The sequence below is a fragment of the Hypomesus transpacificus genome, unplaced genomic scaffold (assembly GCF_021917145.1).
Source record: "Hypomesus transpacificus isolate Combined female unplaced genomic scaffold, fHypTra1 scaffold_221, whole genome shotgun sequence".
Classification (NCBI taxonomy): Eukaryota; Metazoa; Chordata; class Actinopteri; order Osmeriformes; family Osmeridae; genus Hypomesus; species Hypomesus transpacificus.
In genome coordinates this window covers 75667-98461 of record NW_025813757.1, presented here as the reverse complement: position 1 = coordinate 98461, position 22795 = coordinate 75667, and the positions used below count along the sequence as shown (strand labels likewise).

Genomic DNA, 22795 nt, shown 5'->3' with positions numbered 1-22795 from the left:
TGGGTGATGAATTTCCTGAAGACAGAGCACAATGTACTTTTAGTCTTCCCCTTTTCTATAGCTTTTTAATTTACAGCACCTTGTCTGACGCCTTACATTCACCACAACACACACAAACAATACAAACACACACACGCAATGAAGTCACAGAACAAAAGTAAAAGTGCAAATTGTTTAATCTCAGCCACAACTGTATGTACAGTGAAATAGACCCTAATAATATCACTCTCTTCAATTCATTACATTTTAAGTTTAAAACATACCATCCAAGCTGTCCATTTTTACTTTAATACATTCAATAACAACCAAGTCAACTGAAAAATTTAAGAACAAACAAAAAAAAGCAAGTCATTTTCTGAATAAAAGCAAAGAAACTAGGATATGATAGACAAAATACCACACGCTTCATTTTCCATTGTGTCAAAAGCATAAATGTAACTTTCATGTGGGGGTGATGTTTAAGATGATGTTTGTGTGAATGTGGTGACCTATCAAAACGGCCACTCACGTTCACACATACCGAGTGATCTTCCCCAGAGCCGTCTATACCAAGATCTGTAACAACAAGTCTGTGTCTTTTGGACAGAATTTGTTACCAGGCAGAGTTGGATTGTCCAATGAGATTTCACGGAAGTATCACGAAACTAACGTCATTGGTTGCACTCTTACATAGACTTCTCTGAATCAGACAGGTCCCACGTGAGGAGATTGTCGTCAGTCGAACGTCACAATTTGTGTGGAGACGTACATTATTTACACACTCGTTGATGCTCTGTACGCTGCCCCACTAGAGGACGCGCACGCTAAAAAACACACAAATCGTTACACCGTCGTCATACACAAAAAGGAAGGTCCCCAAATATTATTGCCAGCTTGCAGAAATAACATGCATTGTCAGATATAAAGCCATTGATTGTGGGATATAAGTGTGCATTTGTGTGTGTGTGTGTGTGTGTGAGACAGTGTGTCCGTGTGTGTGTGACACTGTGTGCAATCATTCAGGTTTCAAGACATCTACAGGACACACTTCTAAAAGGCACTGAAATCGGGGACTATAATATTTCTATCAAACCAGTGGCACAGGTAAGCTGTGTGTGACCCCAACCTTAGAAGGTCGACACTGCTTTCTACAAACCTTTTAAAAATACTAAACTGCACGTGCACTCACACATAATGCAGAATCAAAGTTTTTGTGACAAAAAAAGTGACAATAGCGTACATTAAAAGGATGGGTAAGATACTCTGTGCAAAGTTAACCTCCTCCACACACCACTTTTAGGTATTATGTACACATTCAAATAGACTCAACCCCCCCCCCCCGCCCCCCCCACCACATCCACACCATCATAGATACACCCTCAAACACACACTCATACAGGTAGACGCACACACACACACTTTCTCAAGGTGGTTTCCCACCCAATAACATATAATCATTACATACTTGATTCCTTTAGTCGTCAGATCCAACGCGATGCATTTTAAAAAGGCACGGGACAAGCACAGAGAGACCTGAAGCAGGCCCTGCCGACCTGTGCTTGAGTTCTAGTTTAGGAAGGAGTGTTTCTGAGAGGAGCAGGGGGAGGACGCGAGGGGGAGGGGGGGGAGGGGCCTCAGGTGAGCATGGGAACGTCGTCCTCGGAGGCGACGTCTTCGGAGAGGGGGATGAGCAGCACCTCGTCATCCGACGAGGAGGAAGAGAAAGAGGGGGAAGCGGACAGAGGGAGCGAGGTGAGCGAGGAGGAAGGGGAGGGCCGGAAGAGAGAGAGGTTGAGGCCCAGGGAATGGAAGAGCGAGGCCAGAGAGGGACTGCAGGGGGGGATTGCCACTGGGGGGGTGGCATGGCTGGGGGACACCGGGGGGGCTGGAGGTAGTGATAGAGGGGCAGTTGGCGGTGGCGGTAGGCTCGGTTGCTGCTCTGTCTGTGTCAGCAACCGTAGTTTCAGGGGCACTGGCTGATTGACAGCTTCCACGGCCAATGAGCAGGTTGTGGGACTTGACTGACGCGTTTCCGGACTAGTGGGCGGGGCGTCCGTCTGCTGTGCGGCAGAGGCGGACGCCTGAGCGGGCCGGGAGGCGGGGCGGGGGATGAGGCCCCACCTCCTCATGCGACGGACGGCCCTGCGGATGAATCGGGGCCGGCGTCTACGACGAGGGGAGCTGCCGGCGTCCTGCCTGAGCAGCTGAAGGATGCCTCTCAGAGAGAGGGAAGAGGACTGAGGAGGAGAGGAGTATAACAGAAAGAGCAGAGAGGGAGGGAACAATACCACAGTAACAAAGTTACTCACATTCCCATTTCAAAGAATGACAGGCAGGATTACAACAAAACCACAAATCCTCACTAAACAACTCTTAAAGGGGCAATTGACTGCAAAACCGATTTTACCTTGTCATTGTTGAAAAACGACAGTTCGGAGGGTAAACTGAACATACCGTGAATATCAAAGTCCATTGACACCTTTTTCCTATTCAAATCTCAAAAAGAAAAAATTTGGCTGTAAAACGCTAGCTTTTCAACAAAGCCACCGGTCCTACGTAGGACCGGTGATCGCCCTCTTATTGGCTCTGGTCTGTATCTTTGTCACGCCCCAGAATTTACATTCAGACCAGCCCGAGGTAGCGTCTATCTCCGATACTAGTTTAGCTGCGCGCTGCTCTGTGTAGGCTACTTATAAGGAATTACAAAGAAGAACGTTTTGAATTATAACAAGGATATTGAAAATGGACCACGGTCGTAAATGCTGTGTTCCAGGCTGTACAGGGAAGGCTAACACTCACAGTCTTCCCAAGGAGCCAAACATTCAACAGGCATGGCTGCTGTTGTCTATGAGAAGATCCCCGCGAAGTTCGACACTCAATCATTAATTTGCTCTGAACATTTCACCCAAGACAGTTTTGACAACCTTGGACAATTTCAAGCAGGATATGCTAGGAAGCTGAACCTGGAAAGAGGTGCTGTTCCAACCGTATGCTCATTGCAACCGCAAGCTATAAGGACAGTATGATGTTGTGCTAACAGTTATTAACAATGCTAATGTTTTCTGTATATAGCATACCAGGTAGAATGCTAAATACGTTTCTACACACATCAAATGACTCTAGCTAGACTAGCTGTAGTCGGCATTAGAAGGGAAGCTTCCAAAAAATAGCCAGAAAACGAACTGCAGTCTGGCTTATTGCTAACGCCTGTCTAGATAATCTATTTGAAAGAACTGGAGAAAGGCAGGTTCTAGATACAGGATACGTTAGCATTGCTAGTAACTGTTACTAGTAACACCTAGACTGTAGGCATGTAAACAAGTTTAGCTTGCTAGTTAACCCAAGAGCATAGGTAGTATGTGTGATCATTTAGCCTAGTTTATTGGCAATGGGGCTAACGTTGATTCATGTTCCTGACTGTGTTTCATTCAAATAAATAACCTGTGTAATGAAAATCTACAATTTACGATGCATGTTTGTCCAGATCTTTGTCATGTTATTTTACAGCAAGATATCTAGAGCTAGCCTAGCTAGCTAACTGAAGCCGAGTAGAATCACGATATGGTTTGGTTGCTAAGCTGTAGCCTAACGTTCTACCCACCTAAGTCAATCCAGTTTGCTTCAACAACAGAAGTGGAAACAAGTAATAGTCAATCTGTTGAAAACAGTGTTGTGTAGACACAATAGATTTATTTGCGCGTTTTTATTTCAAGTCTCCAACTTCGGTGTTTCAGCGAGTGCTGCTGTTGGCTGTGTTGCGTTTTTGCTCCCAGCTTCACTCGTTGATAACCAACCAATCAGCGCGCAGCTGATCTAAATATTAATGAGCATACCATAAAAGGAGAAAAGCTATTGTTTTTTCCCGGGAACATTTCAGAGGATCTGTCAGAGGGCATAGAACAGCACCCGGGCCATTTTCAACCCAACCAATGTTACATACCCTATTTGGAGACCTTAAGGAACAGTGTGAAATACCCAAAAAACCCAGTCAATTGCCCCTTTAAGACGAGCTAAAGACTCTTCCTAGCCAGGGTGAACTACTATATGAACAGTACAGTTAGCCAGACAGAGCCTGCTTTGTCTGAGACTGTTAATCCCCCCCCCCCCACCCCCCTTCAGCTGTCTGCACCAAACTATAAAGCTGCTTATAGAGGTCCTCCATTGTGAGGGTTAGGGTAACTCTATCTACCTCCACCACCACCAGGCTCCTGGCCCTGCTGGCCCACAGGCCAGATAATGAGCTCATTCAGGCCGCCTGACCTGCCTTATCTGCAGCCACCTTGACTCTGGTAGGAGGGGGTGGAGGGACCTAACGGAAGGGTTCTGAGTTTACTGAGGAGACTGGATACCTGCTGAAACGTCATGAATTGATAGTAATTCTAATCTCCTGTGAAGTGACCTGGGTGAGAAATATCTGGACTGTCAGAATAAAGACTCATTTTGACTGAGCACTGATTTATACACTTTACCAGGTTACATCCACCTGTAAACAAAGTGGATGTTTTCAATGTCCCTATGGTGTTCTTATTCGGTGGTGCTTCTCTCACCTCGTTGGGGTTCTCTGTGGGGAAGTCCTCCACTGGAGGTATGATCCCCTGGGCGATCAGCTGACCATAGGAGGGCGGGGCCTGCTGCTGGATAAGCTCCGCCTCTTGGCGGCTGATTGGAGCAAACATGCTGCCGGAAAAACAAAGCTATTAAAAAAACATTTCAAAAGACCCATGAGAGATAAACAAGGTCCTTGGCTGAGAAACAAAAGATCAAAAGCAGTGAGCTGTCTCTGGGTCGAGCAGAGCGCTGACCTGTATTCCCGGGTGCGTAGCGAGTACAGCTTGCAGGTGCAGCCCATGGCGATGACCAAGAGCAGGCCGCACACCAGGCTGCCCACCGTCGCCGCGGTGATGACCTTGCGGGGCAGCATGGCGGTGCAGTTGAGCTCGTCCGTGCCGTCTTTGCAGTCCACCTGGCCGTCGCAGCGCCAGCTCTCGAACACACACCTGTGGCACACGCAGAAGAACCAGCTGAGCACTGCGTAACTGTTTCACAGGTACGCTAACATACCCTCCCCCAAGCTACCATTTCCTGTGAATATTGTCATTTTAAGACATGCCGACCGAGACACCAATACAGGTGTGTTTAAAGGCGACGCCAGATCTCTACATGCGTCCCTACTTGTCGCTGTCGCAGTGGAAGGTCCCGGGCTGGCAGATGGTGCAGTCCCTCTCGTCGCTGCCGTCGGCGCAGTACAGCTGGTAGTTACACCTCTCCTTAGCCGGGAAACACACGGGGCGACCCACGAAATGCCCCGGCACCGCCGCCCTCTGCCCCGCGCCCCCGCAGGGAAACTGTTCCCGGGGGCAGCCTCTGCAGCCTTGCTCGTCCTTGCCCGTCTCGGGGCAGTCCCAGTGGCCGTCGCAGCGCTGCTCCTGGGTGTAGCAGCCCCCGGCCGGCCCCCCGCAGCGCCCCTCCCAGGGGGGGCAGTAGGTGCCCACCCGGTAGGTGGCGTTGAAGCCTCGGCCCTCGGAGCCAGGCAGGGTGCGGTAGATGAGGGAGAGGAGGCCGGTGTGGGACTCTACCAGGACCGACTTGTAGTTGGAGACGCTGGTGATCTGGCGGAGAGGGAGCAGAGGGAAAGGAGGTCAGCCCGAGTGATGGCCCGAAAGCGCTCTTTCACTCTGCTCCCTAAACCCTGTCGCTGTGTTTTCATAACAGTCCATTCACGCCTTCCAATAGCTTAGAGTGAGAAAGACGAGGAATGTTTGGGAGGAAAGATGGATAAAGATAAAGAGACAGAGAGAGAAAGAAAAAGAGAGCAAAAGAGAGAGATTACATCGATCACACCCAATGAAAACTTACGGATTTCACCTGCTCCCCCGTGCCCTGCTGCCTGTTGGTGATGGTGACGGTGTCCCCAGGACCCAGCTCCAGCTGCTGCAGGTCCAGCCTGAGGGGCCGGGAGTCCTGGGGGTCTAGCGTCCACACACAGAGCAGCGAGGGGCCACGGATGACGGGCGGGGAGAACGTCCCGTAGAAGGTCTGCAGGAGGCCCCCGCAAGGCCAGTCCACGGGCGCGGGCGTGACCCGGGAGAGTTTATGAGAAGGGAGGAGAAGCGGCACGTCCATCCCGCTCAGCACCCACCCGCTCTCCCTCTCCACCTGGCTATTCCCGTCGCCCTCCGCCTGGTCGGACCCGCTCTCGGGGTGAGGCTGGGCGGCGGGGGCGGGGTCCGGCGTGGTGCCATGGAGGATGCGCTCCAGGATTCCCGCCTCCTCTTCGCAGCCCTGCTCGTCCGTGCCCAGGGCCTCGCCCTCGCCCAGACACTCCACCTGGCCGTTGCAGCGCCAGGACAGAGGCAGGCAGTGACCCCCCAGGCACTCGAAGTCTGTCACGGGACAGGCGCCCGAGTCTAGGGAGGGATGACGGGAAGGGGGAGGCGGAGGGAGAGAAGGAGGGAGAAGGAGGGAGAGAGAATTAGAAATGAGAGAGGTAGCAAGGCAAGAGTGAGAAAGACAGGGAATGTATGGGAGGAACGATGGGTAAAGAGACGGTGTGATAGATAAGGGAGACAGAGAATGGGATGAGATGAGATCAATCCACACATGTATTCTGGGACATTCCCCATTAGAAAATCATCCGGCTGCATCATCAACAGCCTACCTCTGGTGTAAGCCAGGTGAAATGTAGAAACAGGGTAAAAGTGAGGCAGGAAGTGATGCGTCACGTTGATGTTTCCCCCGGGGAACACCATCGGTGAGGGCAGCTTGGACCCACAGAGACTGACGGGGTCTGTGTTCTCCGACGTCAGAGACACCCATTCCTTCTTGCAGTGTGCCGAGAACTGGGAGAAACTGAGAATGGAATTGGACAGTGGATTGTAGTTGATTCCAATAGCTTAGATTGTTAAACTGCAATGAATTCACAAACACACGATGAATAACTGTAGCTTTGGAAGTGATAGTACACAATGCTCCCTTTAGTTAACTACTATTGAGTATGTTTGTTTAGCCCCCATGACACAGGATACATTCCTTCACCATCTACGTGGGATTGCTTTATTCAACTAACCTGATGACAACAGGTTCTCCTTCTCTCGACTGGATCTGCCAGGTACAGTCAAAGGAGTGAAACAACCAGCTGTGGCGGGCGGAACTTTGGATCTCTCCCCGCCTGGCTTCCAGAACGATGGGAGACCGTCCACAGCGAGCTAGAACGCGGAAGGAAGAATAGAATGGAATGTTTCACTGGGTTCCTAAGGGCTTTCTTCTGTTCTAAAGCCAAGGAGCATGTTATGTAATGACACTGTTAGGTTGGAATGGTACAGGTACACAACCCCACCCTGACTTTAACATAGGGAACTAAAAACAGTACAACGTAACTTCATAAGCCTATTCGGTAGAAGGACGTGTCTGAAAGTATGAAGTGAAGACTCACCCCCCCACCCCACCCCACTCCTCCTACTTTAACCAGTACAGCTACATCTCATCTCACCTGAACTTGTGGTCAGCTCCAGACTGCAGTAGGCTGTAAGTCCATGGGAAGAAGGGGAAAAAAACATTACAAACTGCAAATGTAACGGGAGTCTGTTATGGAAGAATTCGAGTGGCACTGTGTAATTGCCATTACAAGTCCCTCATCAGTACAAAATATTCCTCAGACACGTGACTGACCCCTAACTGCTTCGCCTTAGCTAGTTGTGTCACCATAACGCTGGCATGTCAATGGGATGTAAACGCAATAGTGGGTTTCTCAAATTCAACACATTTTCAAAGCAAAGGGTTGTAATGCTTGTTGGACATTTACTGACCTGTTATGAACAAAAGGTAAAACACGCAAATATTGGATGAGATAGTCATTCTGATGACGGTTGTCCTTTAAAAAGTGAGGGCTCATGAAAATAAAATGTAAAAAAAATTAAAACAGCGTAGGGAAAAAGACTCCTTGGTCTACATCGCTCAGTTCACACTGAAGAACGGTGCCATCGTGGTACAGATCAGGAAGACTTAACCTAGGGGGAAATAACACAGAAATAGTTGCTAAAACATGGGCGTGTTGACAATAAAATCCACAACATTCAGTAATAACGTTTGGCGCGACGGTTCTAGCCTATTATACTACAGTAGGAATTATGAAATTCAACAACAATCCGTGTCTCAAAGGTTGGAGTCATAGACATATATACATGTCTATGGTTGGAGTTGTCTGAATACGAGAAAGAACACATTGTGATTGTTACGGATACCGTTCTTACAGCTTCTGCTTTCACCGTTCGCTTCGCTATACCACCAGCTTAATACTCAAACACGAAGGATCTAGACAAAGTACTTTAGCTAGCCGCTCTAATCTTTTTTACTTCTTGTTAATACTAGGCCTTTCGTTCCGACCATCGCCCCCGCAAACTTTCGATATGTAGCTATCTAGCTAGTAACGCTAGTAGCTAGCTGGCTACTGCTGTAGCTAACTGAGCTCACTCTTTTCGTCCGTCACGTTTTCCCGACCGTGACATTCGAAATGAATATAATCATAATTTTGAGAACTGATCTGTATACAAAAATACACAATCACAAATTGAACTGGACATGATTAAAATAACGACATTGAAAGCCTACCCTTCTGCCGTATTTTTGTTGACATCAGACTTCAGTGTGACTTCCGTATTGTTTACTGAATGACAGGAAAGGGGTAGGACAAACTGTGAAACTATCAAGCTTGTCACTTTGCTAACTCTTTGGCTATATTATACATCTCTGCTTCATCCTCGAAAAGTTTGATTCTGTTCATTCAGAATCTTCGGAGGATTTCCCCTCGCTTGACGTAACGTTGCTTAGATTTTCAATGTCTTATTCACGTTACCGGGAAGTTGAAGGTGTACTTTGAGCATTAACCGCCAGGTGTCAGCAAAGGTTCTGAGTAGGCTTATCACCAAAAAATAGCTGAACCTGGTTGTTGATCAAGTGGACCACTTGACATGCTTGAAACCTGAAGGCTTCGGGAAACCTTGCACACGATAACGTAGCCTTCATTTTCGTTTTTGGAATTCATATGTTTAATTGTTATTAATAAGCATGGTCACTAATGTGACTGAGCTCTTACAATCTCATTGAGTCCCAAGGGCAATCTTTTCTAAAGTAGTCTAAAACCGAAAAACATTCTCAGAGGCCGTAATTGTCTAGTTATTTTTCAATGAATTTATTGAATTAACAGAATGCTTAGATAGACACATCTGTTCTGAAAGACAGGCGTCACATCTGGTGGAGGGTGGAACTTAAAAACTTATTTTTGCCTCGCCTACTCTCCAGCCAACTCCACTAGCGCTGAAGATTGACCACGTCCACAAGATAGCCTACTGATGTCAAAATAGTGAAGACAGGGAAGCGCTGGAGGTGACAAAGGAGAAATATGAGCTGAGATTTAACGGTTTTTGGACATTGAACATATGAACACTGTAGATTGAGTCCCTGTTTATTTGTGTTGCAGGCTATCACAAAGGATTTGTTGCGCATAAAAGAAACTGCAAAAAGAGGCACTGAGGACAAATACCAAAGTTCCAAGCAAACTATTTTGCGTTTTATAGTATCCTAAAGGATTAACTGCATTTTTCTTGAATGTTGTGACCAGAACGACTGGAAGCCACAATAATACGTTTTGTAGTGTTTCTGTGGTTAATTTTAAGATTGAGGAATGTTACCCCGGCTTGAAAAGTTGATCCAGCTACTATCGCTGGCCTGCTATCTGTTTTTTGGTGCTGTCTCATCGGAAAAAGAAATCAGAGCTGAGGTAAGAAATAAATATTGTATTGCATTATATACTGTAGGTCTTATTCCCCCAATCAAGCATTTTACATTTACATTATTGTTATGACAAAGTCATTGGAAGCAAATAACAATGTGGTGTTACCGTTGTACATTTATCCATTTTAGAATCGAGCGTAAGCATATTCCACAAACCCTATAATCTAAATGTATAAGGGGCACTTGAGAAATATATATATTTTTGTAATCCAGTCCATAATGTCAGTCTTCCAGTAACATGCACTGTTTTTTATTTCTCTGTTTTTGTGTGTGATATTTTGTTCATAGCGTTGACAGTCAAAACCACATCAGTGGGTCAAACCAGAAACCATCTCAACAAAAGCCAAGGAACAAAGAGACAGGAGTGTAGTCAGAAAAATGTCATGACTCTAATATTGTGGTCTGGAATAGGGTGGGATGGGGGACATTACACATGTTTGAAAACTCAACTCAGCTGCTTTGTTCAGACTGGGGGAGGTGAGGATATGGAAGGCAGGGGGAGGGGGGGGGGGGGGGTTGGGGAAGTGTAATGATTTTCATCTGTCCTGTGTAGAGAGACATAGAGATAGAGAGAGAGAGAGAGAGAGAGAGAGAGAGAGAGAGAGAGAGAGAGAGAGAGAGAGGGAGGGAGGGAGGGAGGGAGGGAGGGAGGGAGCGAGAAAGAGAGAGACAGGGAGAGATGGAGGCAGGCAGGCTGGGGAGGAAGTTGTTTTGTGTTTCAGCATACTGGACATGAAGGCTCCGTTTGGGCCAGAGGCATCGCGTGTTGAAACTGAGAATGCATTAAAGAGCCGACCTGAACAAGCTTATTTTGCCACCTCCAAATGATATAGTCCATGGCTGGCTGGCGCCTCTTCTGTGATTTTACAACTATTGTCTACGTATTTCAGATCACGACTCTCCACTCAAACCTGTGAGCAGCACACCTGGCCAGTAGTCATGCAGTGGCCTGATCTACAGGTCAGAGACTGTCTGACTGCAGAGGGGGGTTCGTTCCTTGTTGGATGGTGCAATACAGTCAATTATTGGTATTGACGTATTTCCAGACATCAGGCCCTTGTTAGGTCATTTTCATATTCCCCAAAATAGTTGTCATGTGTTTCCCCTTTTTGTCCTTTTCAGTAAAGGTTAATTCACTTCTCATCTCAGTAAAAGTATACAGTATGGAGACTCGATCTTTGGAGACAGGAAGCAGAGAGCCAGTCAGACCCTTCTGAGTCAGTGACCACAAACAGCCGGTGTTTGAGTCAGTCCAGACACTGTCAGTCGGACTGCCCCCCCCCACAAAGACACCTACTGAGGTTCTATAACACAGTGAAATGGAGGGGGGGGGGGGGTTGGTTTTTAGGTAAAGCAATGTTTGATAGAGTCACACTGTACCGTGCAACCGGATAGTTAACTTGAAGGAGATGCTTGATGGATTTGAGCACGTTTCTACATACAGCACCAGTGTTTTGCAGCTATGTTGGGAAATACTAAAGCATGTGTGCCAGAAAATGATTCAGTGTCGTTCCTCTTGTTGACTTAGTATGGAGCTTTTTTACTGTCGCACAAACACACCATTACATACTGACCTGGTATGAGTACATTTACATTTACATTTAGTCATTTAGCAGACGCTCTTATCCAGAGCGACTTACAGTAGGTACAGGGACAGTCCCCCCGAGGCAAGTAGGGTGAAGTGCCTTGCCCAAGGACACAACATCATTTGGCACAGCGGGGAATCGATCCGGCAACCTTCTGATTACCAGCCCGACTCCCCCACCGCTAAGCCATCTGACTCCCTGACTCTGACTGAGTATGACGAGTATAGACCTACACCGAACGTACACAGTTTTCAGAGACCCCTGGAAATGAGAAAAACTACAGTTTTTGCTTCCGACCATCTTTGGTTTGAAGACCTTGATGTTTGAGAAGCAGGATAACACCGTCCAGCTGGAGCCCTGTGTTGGGTGATCAGAGGGAGAGATCATGGAGGGTTTAGGAGCCCATATGGGTCAGGTTCACCATACCTAGAGCACTCTGGTTGTTGTTGTACCCTTGAAGCATGTGGAGAGCTCTGGGTGAAGGTCGAGTGCGTGCTTTGGAAATGTCCAGATGAATAATCGTCTGTCTATCTGCTAAATGGGAAACTGATGGACTTCTGAGGAGAATTGGGTGTGTTTATCTGATCCAACACACCTTGCCCTGTGGCCTTTAGCCCTTGATGACAAGCATCAAGATTGAGTCTTTCAACTGTGCCGTGCAGAGCAACTGAATTCGACATGCAGTGTCAAGAGGGCCTACCTGGCTACTTCTGATGTAGTGAGGGAAGTATTTCTGGTGCTTCCAACCGTGTCCCTGTGTTTTGCTCCGTGTGAACCCTCCACATGAAGCTATTCTCTATAAAGAGATGCGTTGGTTGTGTCTGAAGGCAGGCTTCTCTCCTGCTAGGCCGGCGCGGCGCTGGTCTGAAAGGAACTGGGTCAGACGCGCCGCCACGCGAGGCAGGCACTGAGAACCTCAAACCCAGTCGCTCGCTCAGGACCAGAATGCTCCGTTTTTTCCGTTGGCACAGACCGAGGGGAACGACTGAGTCAGTCTGTCTCCCTCAATTTAAAATTCAGTTTACTCCTCTCCCGGCGTTCCCTTCTTTCTACCGCTCTCATTTTAATGTCTTTCCCCCCCGCTTTTTCTCACTTTTCACGTGTCTTTCTGTCGCTGTGTTCCATTTTTTCCGGTTCCTTCCGTTTCTTTCAACCTTTTCTTCACGCTCTCACTGTTCTCAATCTAACTCTTTTTTTAAAGGTGAAAACCCAGAAAAGGTCTCCTTTGAGCTGTCAGACTGATGCATACCAGATCAACTATAAAAGACCAATCTTTGACAAAAGACTGAGAAGGTTCTTTCAACGCCACTTATCTGCAGTGTCTTAAACACTTGGCAGAGATTGCAGGATTCCTTCCCATGTGGAGCAGTGTGGTTGTCTGTGTAGGCCAGACACATGCACCACTGACTGCATGCATGGTTGAGCAGTGGAGCCTAAGATGAAGGCCTGATACTAACCAAGCACTTTGTCAACGCAGACGTGTTGTTACAAGCAGTGTCAGGGCTGTTGCTTGTTTGGCAAGGTCCACGCTGTCGTGACTCCACACTTTATGTATAGCCATGCCACGGAGACACCTTCTTGTGATGCGAGCGGCTCAGTGTCACATGAGAATGTTCAGCAGTGCCACCGCAGTGCCCTGTGATTGGAGGGCTGTGTTACTCGAGTCATCTCTCTCTGTCTCTCAAACTTTTCATCTACTTCCTGATTCAAGAAAAAAAGGGATGTGTTCCAGGAGAAGAAAAACTGTAAAAACGGTTAATTGTAGATATTTGTTCTCCTAAATCTAGTACATAAAGGATGAAACAGTAGTACTGTCTGCCTCTTGTTTTAATGCATTTCTTCAGACTGCACGTCATCCTAGCCACACTGCCTAGGCCTGTGCTTCTGTTTACAAAAAAACTGCCTCCACATGGACTTAGTCCTGTACACACATGGATTTGCAGCTAGGTTACCTCAAGGCCCTGACGACAATATACGCCATGTAGAACCTGAACTAAATAGAACCTTTGACTGGGAGTTGTGGGAGTTCCAGAGGTGAGGGGCATGCTGGGATTGCTGGCATGGTTGCAGGAATGATGGGAGGCCCCTGGGTGGAGAAAGGAGAGGTCTTGATGGTTGTGGGGGGACGAGGGGGGACGAGGGGGGACGAGGGGGGGGGCTTTTCGTCCGCCGTAGCGGAGAGTGTTTTTACAGAGCCAGACTGGTCACCACAGTGGAGCCACTGCACACACTAGGAGCAGTCAGAGAAGCAAGTCCAGAGAGAGGGATGGAAGGAGGGAGGAGTGAAGTGGGAGTGGGAAGTGAAGGAGTGTGAAAGGGAGTGAGAGAGGGAGGGAGTGGGGGACAAAGGGGGTTAAGTGAGATAGGAGGAGAAGTAAACAGAGACAGACAAAGACATATGGGGTTTAATACGAGGGTCAACCCTATCTGTGTGTTAATGAAAGTGAGAGGGGGGGGGGGGGGGAGGGGGGGGGGGGGGGAGAGAGAGAGAGAGGAAGAGCAGGAAAAGAGAGAGGGTTACCTCTCATAACAGAGCCTCGTTCAATTCCCCTCACTGCTCTCTTGTGTCCGTCTGTATATATGGCAATACCTGTACCCAGGAGCTAGCTACACATCAGTTAGTATTTCACTTTTACACTCCTCTCTTTCACTCGCTCTTTTAATCCAAATATGCCCTAACACCGTAAATGATCTTCTACTACATACTAAATGTATGAGAGGCATGAAAACCAAATTCCCACTCACACGTAGCAGGAGGGTGTCTCTAGAAGGGGGATACCTGGATACATGAATACATGGATACCTGGGCTTTAGACAGGAGGGATTGAGGGGTGAATAGAGAAAGAACAATGGCGAAAGAACAGAGGTTTGGGATGGGAAGATTATAATGGAATGCTGTGTAATTACACTGACTTCATTTGTGGTAAAAATGGAGACACTCTGGCTGTCTGTCTTGAGGAGTACACACACTCATACACACACACATACGTAGATTTGGGGATAAAAAAAATTGTGATCCAGGAAACCAACTAAATTAGCAAATTGTCAAACAAGCTTAGCCTAGCAATCGCTCAGGTCTACAACAGTTATATTACAGTCTGGAGTGGAGCCAACTGCTACAATTTTTGATCCAGCAGTATTTATCCATCAGACTAGAGAGAGAGGGGGCAGGGTATTACTGAAATACTCCAAAATATTGCTCAAGAGTATATTTTTTGGAAGATACTGTTTTGGGTAATATTCGTCACATGGAATACACAGTTGTGGGTCGTCACAACTCAAATGACATCATCTTAAACTAGATCCCGTGCTTTATTTGGCTTTGAGCTCTGCTTTCATCTCTACTTACGACCCCACAACAACATTTTCAGAGTTTCCTTTTAAGCCCCCAAGTTAAGCACAGCTGCTCGCAGGGATTGGCCTGTTCTGAGGGTGTATTCAAAAAGCTACGTAGCCAAAACCCTCGCAATAAGAAAATGATTTTCATGATTCGGCTTTCATGACTCTCTCCCTATGTCTCTCTCCCTCTCTCTCTCTCCCTCTCTCCCTATGTCTCTCTCTGCTGTCCCTATGTCTCTCTCTCTCTCTCCCTCCCTCTCTCCCTATGTCTCTCTCTCTCTCTATGTATCTATGTCTCTCTCTCTCCCTATGTCTCTTTCCCTCTGTCTCCCTTTCTTGCAGGGCTCTGTGGGTTTGCTGTTGTAAGGGAGGGTGTTTGTGTTCCGGGGGAAAACACAGCTTTGGTTCAAAGTCAACTGAGCATCAATTTAAGCAAATACCCTAGACAAAGTTTCCTCCTCCCACGCCTCCCTCATGTCCATACACGCACACACACACACACACAAACACGCATACTCTTTGAATTTTCCTTTCCCTCTCTCCCTGTCTTATTCTTACGCACCACACAAACACATTCAAACAAGTAAGCAGAAAGTAGTATAAACCTACCCACTTACAGCAGGTTGACACAAGTCCTGTTTACTTCTACATTCCTCCTCTATCAGAGTGGACAGTTTGGTAAACCATTGACTAGCTAAGCCTGGGGGTTGGCCATCTGTTATTTATGTATGTTTGATTAATGTGGCAAAGTCCACACAGAAACAGGCAACAGGGAGAAAGACACAGATTGGATGTGTGTCTGCATGTGTCTGTGTGTCTGCATGTGTCTGTGTGTGAGAATGTGTTTGGCCCTGTGTATCTGGGCCAAACAGTACCTAAACCTATGCCCTCAGTACCTAAACCCTGTCACCTGTCTCCGCCCCCTCCTCTGTCTCCGCCCCCCCTCCTCTGTCTCCGCCCCCCCTCCTCTGTCTCCGCCCCCCTCCTCTGTCTCCGCCCCCTTCATCTGTCTCCGCCCCCCCCTCCTCTGTCTCCGCCCCCCTCCTCTGTCTCCGCCCCCCTCCTCTGTCTCCGCCCCCCTCCTCTGTCTCCGCCCCCTCCTCCAGGCTTGGTTACAGCAGTATGGCTACCTGCCTCCGGGGGACGTTCGGGCCCAGGCCATCCGCTCCCCAAAGTCTATCATCACGGCCATCTCTGCCATGCAGCGCTTCTATGGCCTCACTGTCACCGGGTCCATAGACACAAACACTCTACAGTGAGTAGCTAGTCTCAGAGTTCCTGTACCAACTACACTAACTAGACTAGTAATATATTGAGACTGAAAGCAAAGCTTGTACTGTACCTAGGAAAAAAAACGTTCATCTTTTTTTTTTTTACTTCACTTGAAGTAACAAGAAACGTATCTGTTTTAGAGAGTCAGTTTTTGACAATTCCCCCTCCCTTTGTGCTGTTGCCAGGGCGATGAGTCGGCCACGCTGCGGCGTTCCAGACAAGTTTGGACCGGAGCTGAAGAGCAACCTGAGGAGGAAGCGCTACGTCGTCCAGGGGCTGAAGTGGGAAAAAAACGAGGTCACCTTCAGGTCAGACCACGACGCCTAACCTAACCTAGCCTGACCTATTCTAACCTAACCTAGCCTAACCTATTCTCACCTAACCTAATTTAGCCTAACCTATTCTCACCTAATCTGACCTAGTTTAACCTATTATCACCTAACATAATTTAGCCTAGCCTAACCTGACCTATGTTTACTTAAACTAACCTACCCTTGCTTAACCTAATTTTACTTCTCTTTACAGAAACTAGCCTATTAGCCTATCCTAACCTAGCTCAAATAAACGAAACATAGACTTTAAGTTCTGAGTTGTCTTTAGCAATAGGTGCATGAATCAAAAACAGGTGAGCCAAAATGGCACGGAACCCGAACCACATTGTAACATCCGCCTCCACTCTCCCCCCCCTGCCCTCCTCCGCACAGCATACAGAACTACTCCCCCAAGGTAGGCGAGCAGGCCACTTTCAAGGCCATCCGCAGGGCCTTCAAGGTGTGGGAGAGCGAAATCCCTCTGACCTTCAGGGAGATCCCCTACAGCCACATCAGGGACAAGGTCGACAAGTTCGCAGACATCATGCTCTCCTTCGCCGAGGGTTTCCACGGCGACAGCACCCCCTTCGACGGCGAGGGCGGCTTCCTGGCCCACGCGTATTTCCCGGGGCAGGGCATAGGGGGCGACACGCACTTCGACCTGGCTGAGCCGTGGACCACCGGCACTGTCGACCAGGGGGGTAAGAGAAGGGGGGAGGGAGCAGGGGCGAGAAGAAGAGAGGGGGTGAGACAGAAAAGGAGAGGAGTGAGGTGTATATGAAAATGAAGAGGAGAAGAGAAAGCTGAACTTTTTCTGGTGTTTTTCCTGGGATTTTCGCAAGCTGTAATTCTGTAGTCTGTATTACAATGTACCCAAAGGGTGTGTATAGACCTGAGTGTAAGTCACCTTGTAAACCCTTGGAACCTTCCTCTCTCTTTCTCACTCACTCCTCTCCTCTCCCCCCCCCCCCCCCCCCCCCCCCACCCCCTTCTCTCTAGGTAATGATGTGTTCCTGGTGGCGGTCCATGAGCTGGGCCACGCCCTGGGCCTGGAACATTCTAACAACCCCTCGGCCATCATGGCCCCTTTCTACCAGTGGATGGAAACGGAGAACTTCCAGCTCCCGGACGATGACCGCAGAGGGATCCAGGCCATCTATGGTGGGTCTCTCTCTTTCTCTCTCTATCCTGTAGCATCGTCCTTGTAAACACACAATCAGCGTCCTCAGACTGTCTGGCAGTGACACTGACTGCCCTAGCAATCTCACTGCGATGTTGTGGCTACGTCCCTAGAATGTGGTGACAACACCGACCCCCAACAATGGGAGTACAGGAACCACAGAATGCGCCTCGTGTGTCTCTCATTGAGTTTCACCAACGCAGATCTTGTTTGTGTTTTCCTAAAGCCACAGATAATGTGATGGCACTGACGGATGCCAAAAACGTGATCATGTGATTGACGGTTTCCATAACAACATGTGGTGTCTCTCTCTCCCCCAGGGACAAAGTCTGGGGCCCCCCCGCCTCCCCCCCGGCCCACCAGGCCCTCCAAACCCGACACCCCCACCCAAGGCCCAGACGTCTGTGAGGGCCACTTTGATACCATCGCAATCCTCAGGGGAGAGATGTTTGTCTTCAAGGTAAAGACACGGTGTCAGCGGTGTACACACAACACCAACAGTCAGGTGGCAGGTGGGAGTCAGGTGGCTGAGCGGTGGGGAATTGGGCTAGTAATCTGAAGGTCGCCAGTTCGATTCCCGGCTGAGCCAAATGATGTTGTGTCCTTGGGCAAGGCCCTTCACCCTAATTGCCTCGGGGGGAATGTCCCTGTACTTACTGTAAGTCGCTCTGGATAAGAGGGTCTGCTAAATGACTACATTTAAATGTAAACACAAGGTCACATGCACAAGCTCACATGCACACTTACAGAGTGGATGCCCTGACACTGTGTGTGTGTGTGTGTACTCAGGATAAGTGGCTGTGGCGTGTGCGTAATAACAAAGTGCTGCAGGGTTACCCCATGCCCATCGGACACTTCTGGAAGGGACTGCCCTCCAACATCAACGCTGCCTACGAGAGGGATGATGGGAAATTTGTCTTCTTCAAGGGTACGTCTAAAACGACATTCTGACCGATACAACTAGCTGGTGGACCAGTATGTGGCGAATCGTGTACCGAATTTTGGTCTATTATACATCTTAATCTGTCTCTCTGGCCTTGCCATTTTATTCATCTGACCTCTCTCCAGGTGATAAGTACTGGGTGTTTAGTGAGTCGGCCATGGAGAAGGACTCTCCTAAGAGTCTGAAGGAGCTTGGTACTGGGCTGCCCAAAGACAGGCTGGACGCTGCTCTCTTCTACACTCCCACGGGACAAACCTACTTCTTCAGAGGAACAAAGTATGTGTATTTGTGTGTGTGTTTATGTGTGTTTATGTGTGTGTGTGTGTAGGTGATCTTTACAAGTCACATACATAAGTACTCGATACAGAAGTACTAGATACTGATATACTAGATAAAAATGTACCAGATACATAGATATAGATGTACCAGATACATATATACAGATGTACTATATACTGATGTACCAGATACATAGATATAGATGTACTAGATACCGATGTACCAGCCTCCAGTGGCCTTCCCCTGGATGACATCTTGGTTTGGTCCGCCAGGTACTACCGCTTCGACGAGAAAACTCGCACCGTGGACGCCGAGTACCCCAAACCCATCAGTGTGTGGAAGGGTGCTCCGGATAACATCAAGGCTGCCATCATGAGCGAAGATGGATGTAAGTGTGTGTGTGTGTGTGTGTGAAGGAGAGAGTGTGACCTTAACATATCCAGACACATACCATAACTCTAGCAAATGCCCCACATATTATTACAACATATTTGACTGACTCTAACCTTTTCTGTCCATCCCTCCACCTCCTAATCCCTCTACCCCACCCCAGCCTACACCTACTTCTACAAAGCCAACAAATACTGGAAGTTCAACAACCAATACGTGAAGGTGGAGTCTGGCTACCCCAAATCTGTCCTCAGCGAATGGATGGGCTGCGAGGGGGAGGAGCCTATGGGCAGAGACGGGGAAGTGATCATCATCGAAGTGGAGGGAGAAGAGGGCGGGGCAGCCGCAGCGGCTGTGGTGATCCCTCTGCTCCTATTGGTGTTCGTGGTCCTCACTCTGGGGGCGTTGTTGTTCTTCAGGAAGTACGGCACACCGAGACGCCTCCTGTACTGCCAGAGATCCCTACTGGACAAGGTGTAGGCGTACAGCACACGCACTCACAGACAGATGGACACAGAGGGAGGTAGAGAGCACTTAATGAAGAGCGAAAAGGAAGGAGGGAGGGAGCGAGGGAGGGATGAAGGAAAGATGGGAGAAATGGAGAAGGAGAAAGAAAGGGTGCTTGAAGTTGGAGTTGTGGTGGTTGGCTGTAGATGCCACCAGGAGAGAGTGAGAGAGAGAACGGGATGACAAGAAACTGAATCAGGAAAGACTCATGTGTATTTAGTATGTTAGCTTTTTACATGTACTGCTCTGTGTTCTGACTGATGGAACAGATCCCCTCTACGCAAACACACACACAAAAACAATAAATCCACCAAAATGGCTCTTTCATTCCCTCCTTCCCTCCCTCCTCTCTCCTCCTTCCTCAGCTAACTCACCTCCTGTACTTGACGAATCCAGCTGAACTGCTGTCTGATTAGAACTTTGATTCCTTTTTGTTCCTCCTCCAAAGCATAGCTCTCTTTCCCCACCTTGTTCTCGCCCTTCTGCCCCTGAGACGACTACGTCTCCATGGAGCCCGTAACCCTTAACAGAAGTGTGGTACACCAGTATAGCTCCGTCAGATTACGGTTGGGGGTGTGATGGGGTTGCGTAGACAGTCATACACCCTGTTTTCCAGGGTTACTGTCAGACGGGCACAGGTCACAATCAAGATGGCCGCCGGTGATATATAGTCTAATATCCTTAAAAAAAAAGGTCTGTTATCCTCCTTAGTGAGTTTCTCTGTACACAGCTCACCACGTGTCTTTCATCTCTCAGGCCCTTGGTGTGAGGTCTCGTCTTAAAACGAGCAGTCGGAGTAGTGGTTGGAAGGATGAAATTATCTTCCAACTGTCAGACCAAGACAGTTAATTAAATGTTCAGAGCAGAGCTGCTTGTCCAAATGTTTGATTTCCTGGTACCATTTTTCAACCAAACACAGTTGTCTTATCGTGTTTTGTTTTTGTAATATTTTATTATCGTCGTTATCAATGTTGTTGTTGTTTTTATTATGACTATGGTTGTTGTTATTATTGTTGTCCTAAGTGTAGTTGTGAATTATATTATTACGCATTGCCATACCGAGCCCTGCTGGGCAGAGGCATCGCTTGGCAACTAACAAAATGGCCGCCGTTGGCGTTCTGTCATTGTGTGGTGAAATTGGTCTGCACAGAGAGGGGGTACTTTTTGATAAACAGCCGTTTCTATTCCCCCTATTCTTTGGCATATCAAACACAATTAAACAATACTATTTATGAATGATTTTTGATGGTGCTCAATGTTTTCTTGTCTTACGCAAGTAAAAAATGAAGTGGAATTGGTTTAGTGATAACAATGATAATGGTAATTATATTTATAATAATAATAACATCAATAAAAGGGAATTTGATTGTTTTGCCTGTTTTTCACTTCTTGTATTTCATTAAATAAAATGGAATAAACATATTTTCTAAAATGTGTCATACACTTTAGTTTTATGGTTACCAATCAGTGTTTTCATTGTGAAACACACAGACAAACACACACAGGGGCCACCTCAATCACTCAAGATGTGGGCCGGGTTTCCCAGATTCGATAGGAAGCTCTTAACGCTAAGAGCTTCTTAGGAGCATTCTAAGAGCGTTCTAGAGCTTTCTTAGAACGCTCCTAATGAGCTCTTAGCGTTAAGAGCTTCTTAACGAATCTGGGAAACCCGGCCGTGGAATGTAAAGACAAAGAAAAAAACACGTGGTTTTGTGCATTCTATGATATGATTATGGTAATTTCAACAACTCATTGTTGACTGACAATGAGCTCTGGGTAAAATGGAAGGATGCAGAGAAAGAGTGGAAAAAAAGGGAGTTGAAGGGGAGGAGAGTTGGTTGTTTGGGATTATGGCTGCAGTCATGTGTCCAGGAAAGAGGTGGAAAGAATTACGGAATGATCACGTTCTTCTGAGAGAAGGGTTCCAACTGGGTTCTGTTAACTCCATCTGGAACTCTGGAAACATCTGAGCTGCCATCAAGACCAGAAGGAGACTGTATGTGTGTTTGTGTGTGTGTGTGTGTGTGTGTGTGAGAGAGAGAGAGAGAGAGAGAGAGAGAGAGAGAGAGAGAGAGAGAGAGAGAGAAAGAGAGAAAAACAAAAGGGATAAGTGTCCAGTCCAAGTTGCAATGAATCTAAATATAAAAAATGAAAAAAATTAAGTTTCCTGACAAAAAAGAAGAAGCCTAAACTTACCACAACCCTTCCTCCCACTCTCCCCTCACCCTTATATCCTCACCCACTGCAAAATTGTTCTTTTTACGAGGTCTTTAACTCAAACCACCTCCCTTCACCACAAGTATCTCTGGTCTGTTTTCTCTCTCTCCCTGCTCCTTCCTCTCTTCCCAGTCCCCCCATCCTCGCTCGACATCCTTTAACTACTTGCATGCCCTCCTCTTACTGAGCCACAAGTAAAAACTGAACAAAGCGTGAGTTGAAATCTGACTTTAACATCTCTTATTAGTGGCGATACATTAGTATACATTTACTTAATTATATAACACACCAATCTTTGAATTTGTTTTGTAGTTTGTTTGGCAGGTCTAGAGTAATAATATCCAGCCCTTCCATTTCTGCAAACTCTTTTTTTCACTTGTATGAGACAGTATACATTTCCTTTGAGTATTTCCATTTACTTTCTCTCTATCCCCACATCTGTTCATCTCCTTTCCTGGCCCACACTCCCCTCTCTCTCTCTCTCTCTCTCTCTCTCTCTCTCTCTCTCTCTCTCTCTCTCTCTCTCTCTCTCTCCATCCCTGTGTCACCTGGTATTGCGATTGGTCTCAGTGCATCTTTTATAACGGCAGCATGACAATGTCTCCCTATTAATCACTCCCAGTCCCAGTTTCCATTTCAGCAAAGAATGAAGACAGAAAACGAAGAGAAGGAAAAGAGGTATAAACAGATGGAGCCCAGTGAATACAGTAAGCTGCCTCAGCTGACCGTGTACATCTGCACGAGAGTGAAGCCGGTCAAAGATGGAGGAGGACAAAGAGATAGAGAAATGGCAGCCATATTGGTTCCATATTTCTTCAAAACTTTCTTTCTTTCTTGCTCACCCTTTCTTTCTCTGTCTGCTGTGTTTGTGTTTGGGCTGGGTCTGTATGGGCGGCCTGGTCCAGAGCCAGTCAGTACGCCAGGCAGGAAGTGGCCAAGACAGCTGCTTGCAATTGAACCGTAGTGTGTGTGGGGGTGTGGGTGACCTACGTTATTGCACATT

General features: G+C 47.5%; 2 protein-coding genes across 4 annotated transcripts; one reads left to right on the top strand and one right to left on the bottom strand.

The window, feature by feature from the left end:
- Positions 1-158: 158 nt before the first annotated feature.
- Positions 159-8832, bottom strand: lrp10 (low density lipoprotein receptor-related protein 10). 2 transcript variants are annotated; one of them, XM_047014097.1, is made up of 10 exons: positions 8587-8832; positions 7785-7985; positions 7469-7501; positions 7046-7184; positions 6638-6828; positions 5836-6386; positions 5152-5588; positions 4782-4976; positions 4527-4656; positions 159-2216 (listed from the first exon to the last, which is right to left on the bottom strand). In XM_047014097.1, exons 2-10 carry the CDS (start codon positions 7831-7833, stop codon positions 1614-1616), a joined length of 2328 nt encoding a protein of 775 aa, XP_046870053.1. In that variant the 5' UTR covers positions 7834-7985; positions 8587-8832; the 3' UTR covers positions 159-1613. The 2 variants fall into 2 exon arrangements, with proteins under 2 accessions (XP_046870053.1, XP_046870054.1); XM_047014098.1 differs by lacking the exon at positions 8587-8832 and adding an exon at positions 8220-8400.
- A 416-nt stretch (positions 8833-9248) lies between these two features.
- On the top strand, positions 9249-20946 carry mmp14a (matrix metallopeptidase 14a (membrane-inserted)). Of its 2 annotated transcripts, XM_047014088.1 has the most exons (11): positions 9252-9360; positions 9455-9754; positions 15800-15948; positions 16151-16273; positions 16670-16977; positions 17276-17437; positions 17777-17916; positions 18246-18384; positions 18525-18675; positions 18951-19066; positions 19232-20946. In XM_047014088.1, the coding sequence occupies exons 2-11, from the start codon at positions 9659-9661 to the stop codon at positions 19546-19548; spliced, it is 1701 nt and encodes a 566-aa protein (XP_046870044.1). In that variant the 5' UTR covers positions 9252-9360; positions 9455-9658; the 3' UTR covers positions 19549-20946. The 2 variants fall into 2 exon arrangements, with proteins under 2 accessions (XP_046870043.1, XP_046870044.1); XM_047014087.1 differs by having other exon boundaries at positions 9249-9754.
- Positions 20947-22795: the final 1849 nt, after the last annotated feature.

What these genes read in the sequence shown, in the direction of transcription:
- lrp10 (XM_047014097.1), bottom strand. Translation starts at nt 7,833, where the DNA reads ATGACTATCTCATCCAATATTTGCGTGTTTTACCTTTTGTTCATAACA. An exon ending in CGGGGGAGCAGGTGAAATCC is followed by an intron (nt 5,589 to 5,835) that starts GTAAGTTTTCAT and finishes CCTCTCCGCCAG; the next exon opens with ATCACCAGCGTCTCCAACTA. An exon ending in TTCCACTGCGACAGCGACAA is followed by an intron (nt 4,977 to 5,151) that starts GTAGGGACGCAT and finishes CGTGTGCCACAG; the next exon opens with GTGTGTGTTCGAGAGCTGGC.
- mmp14a (XM_047014087.1), top strand. Translation starts at nt 9,659, where the DNA reads ATGTTACCCCGGCTTGAAAAGTTGATCCAGCTACTATCGCTGGCCTGC. An exon ending in TACTTCTTCAGAGGAACAAA is followed by an intron (nt 18,676 to 18,950) that starts GTATGTGTATTT and finishes TTGGTCCGCCAG; the next exon opens with GTACTACCGCTTCGACGAGA. An exon ending in CATCATGAGCGAAGATGGAT is followed by an intron (nt 19,067 to 19,231) that starts GTAAGTGTGTGT and finishes ACCCCACCCCAG; the next exon opens with CCTACACCTACTTCTACAAA.